The sequence below is a fragment of the Atta cephalotes genome (genome assembly GCF_000143395.1).
Source record: "Atta cephalotes unplaced genomic scaffold scaffold01866, whole genome shotgun sequence".
Taxonomy (NCBI): domain Eukaryota; kingdom Metazoa; phylum Arthropoda; class Insecta; order Hymenoptera; family Formicidae; genus Atta; species Atta cephalotes.
Genome location: NW_012131930.1, coordinates 1 through 2,568, shown reverse-complemented (window position 1 = coordinate 2,568; position 2,568 = coordinate 1). Strand labels below are relative to the sequence as shown.

The 2,568-nt window shown below is 28.7% G+C and overlaps 1 protein-coding gene across 1 annotated transcript; it reads left to right on the top strand.

The window, feature by feature from the left end:
- Nucleotides 1–75: 75 nt before the first annotated feature.
- On the top strand, nucleotides 76–1,618 carry LOC105625476 (DNA replication factor Cdt1-like; the record flags this gene model as incomplete). The annotated part of the gene is made up of 3 exons (XM_012206804.1): nucleotides 76–280; nucleotides 889–1,136; nucleotides 1,247–1,618. Coding segments are annotated over 3 exons (825 nt in total), but the record flags the coding sequence as incomplete, so codon positions are not given.
- Nucleotides 1,619–2,568: the final 950 nt, after the last annotated feature.

Below are 2,568 nucleotides of genomic sequence, written 5' to 3'. Positions count from 1 at the left end.
ACACACACACACACACACACACACACACACACACACACACACACACACACACACACACACACACACACACGTATCTTTAAATTTATTGTTACAGAGAGGGTAAAGAATGAACATGAAAAATTTTTATTAACCTTTGAAACTCCAAAATTAATGAATATACCAAGAGAGAAAATAGTACGCTGGCATCCCGAATTTGATGTGGAATCTTGCAAGAAAATTGAGCAAGCTGCATTACCACAACCACCTTATGTTGAAAAACCAACTGCTAGGGATGTTCTTGGTAAGAGTTATGACATTGATGGTAGTAATAAGATTTTTGTATGAACAAATTTTATTCTCCATTGCTATTATAAAAAAAAACTATTGAAACTAAATTATTGTAATTTATATACCTACTACAAAAATTCATAAGATCAGGATAATATAAAAAATGCAGAGTATATAGTTTTATTATTGTATATTATATGCATCACACTTAATGATATAATATGGTCTTAATTTGGATGACAATTTTAAGTAGGACAAAAAACTGCACAAAAGGTTGCAAAATAACAATGCGTTTGCGTAGTTGTGAAATTCGGTTTTGCTGTTGCAAAACTTTATTGATTAATCAGCATATAACGCAATCGGTATAAAGGTATTGCTTATGCGTAATACTTAAGCAGTTACATTATACATCCTTGCATTATGCGCTACCCAACCCAATACTTAATTAATAAATTAACTGTAGAGAATGGATTTAAAGTGTCACTTCAAAAGGATCAAATTATTCGTAGAATATGTAGGTTTTCTTCTTTTTTTAATTAATGTGGTCTGGCAAAATAGTTATAACATATTTACACATGAATATTTTTCATTCGTGTTATTTATTTATTTATTTTTTTACAGACAAAGCTAAATCTTTGTTTAATTGTGGTACACGTATGGAAAAGGCATTGCAAAGGCTCGCTGAAGCAAATCTAACTACTAAATCCAAATCTTCACTTTCTACACAAGATTCTACAACCCAAACAACAAAAGATGATATTCCAAAGGTTAACATTGCCATTGTGGACAATCCACCAAATACACCATCCATACAAACTGATCATTTCGCAACACTATTTAAAGGCATCCCTAAGGCTTTGCTCGAAAAGGTAAGAATAATTGCTTTGAAATGGTAGTTGATACTCAACGTTTACGATTTTATTTGTGTTTTAAAAACTAATTACCACCTTGTTCTTCTCCTAAACTTTCATAATTATAGGTTCGTGCTAAACAAGCAGCCAAGGCATTAGAAGCAATGACGAGAACACCAAACGCAGACAAAGAGGCTGTATTATATTCCAGACTTCCCGAATTAGCAAAGCTCATTCGCAATATTTTCGTGACAGAAAAGAAGGGCGTTTTACCACTGGAGATAGTCATACAAAAGTTAGACAATTCTTTTAGAACGAAATTAATGTTACAAGAAATGGAGGAACACATACGACAACTGTGCAAGCTTTTACCTACGTGGGCCAGTATACATAACGTACGAAAGGTGGATTATTTGAAATTAGATAAAAATGTTGACCTTGCTAAAGTGATTAATCGATTAGAAATTTTAGCCAATGATAAAGTTAAGATAGCGTCTTAATTTGTATATTCCGATAAATTATATTTTGGATATCTCTGCATTTTTACCTAATAGTGAAACTATTGTGCTATTTAAGTTTGAAGATCTTAATTTGCACATTTACATCTATATTATGATAAAAAAAGAGCATGCATTTTATTATATGTAATTTATGACATTACTATTTGTTCTTCACGCTTCACAGAGCATTTTTAGTAAATATGATGAAACTATGAAGTATAAAATAAAATATAACAAATGGTAATATACATATATATGCAACATTTTATATTTTCTTTTCCTAGTTTATTGCTTATATTAATAAATTATAATTACTGTATTATATATTGATTTGAAGGATTGTTTCAATAAAATGCAATGATACTATTAATGTGAATAATATTTTGTTGTGAGACTATTTTCAAAAAAGAATATCGATGGATTTATTACTTAAGAAATTAGAGTAGAGTAAATTATATAAGGAGTTTGCTATATTTATTAAGTAAAACTGCTGACAATATTTGTGCATTGCTTCTGATTTTAGTGTATGTTTATTAATAAAGCTATTGAAAAAAATAACTTCTAGATAAACTATGTTTATGTATATCCGATAAATTATAATTATAATAAAAATACTTATACGTGTGTATATATAATTATATATAATCTATCTATCTACACGCCTCATAGATTTATTTAAATGCGTTTATTAATTTCATATTTAAAACTTGATAAAAAATTATATTTATACAGTAGTTTGCGAAATTAATATTAAATTTTTCTTAATTGACTTGAATATATCTAATTTCATCTTTTGAAAATTTTGACACATTTCAAATTGTTTCCACTGTTTTTATACAGTTTTATGATCTTTTTAATTTATTTATTACAACTTTTAATAAACAAATATATATGTGTATGAATAAAAAAGTAGTGCGCGCGCGCGCGCGTGTGTGTGTGTGTGTGTGTGT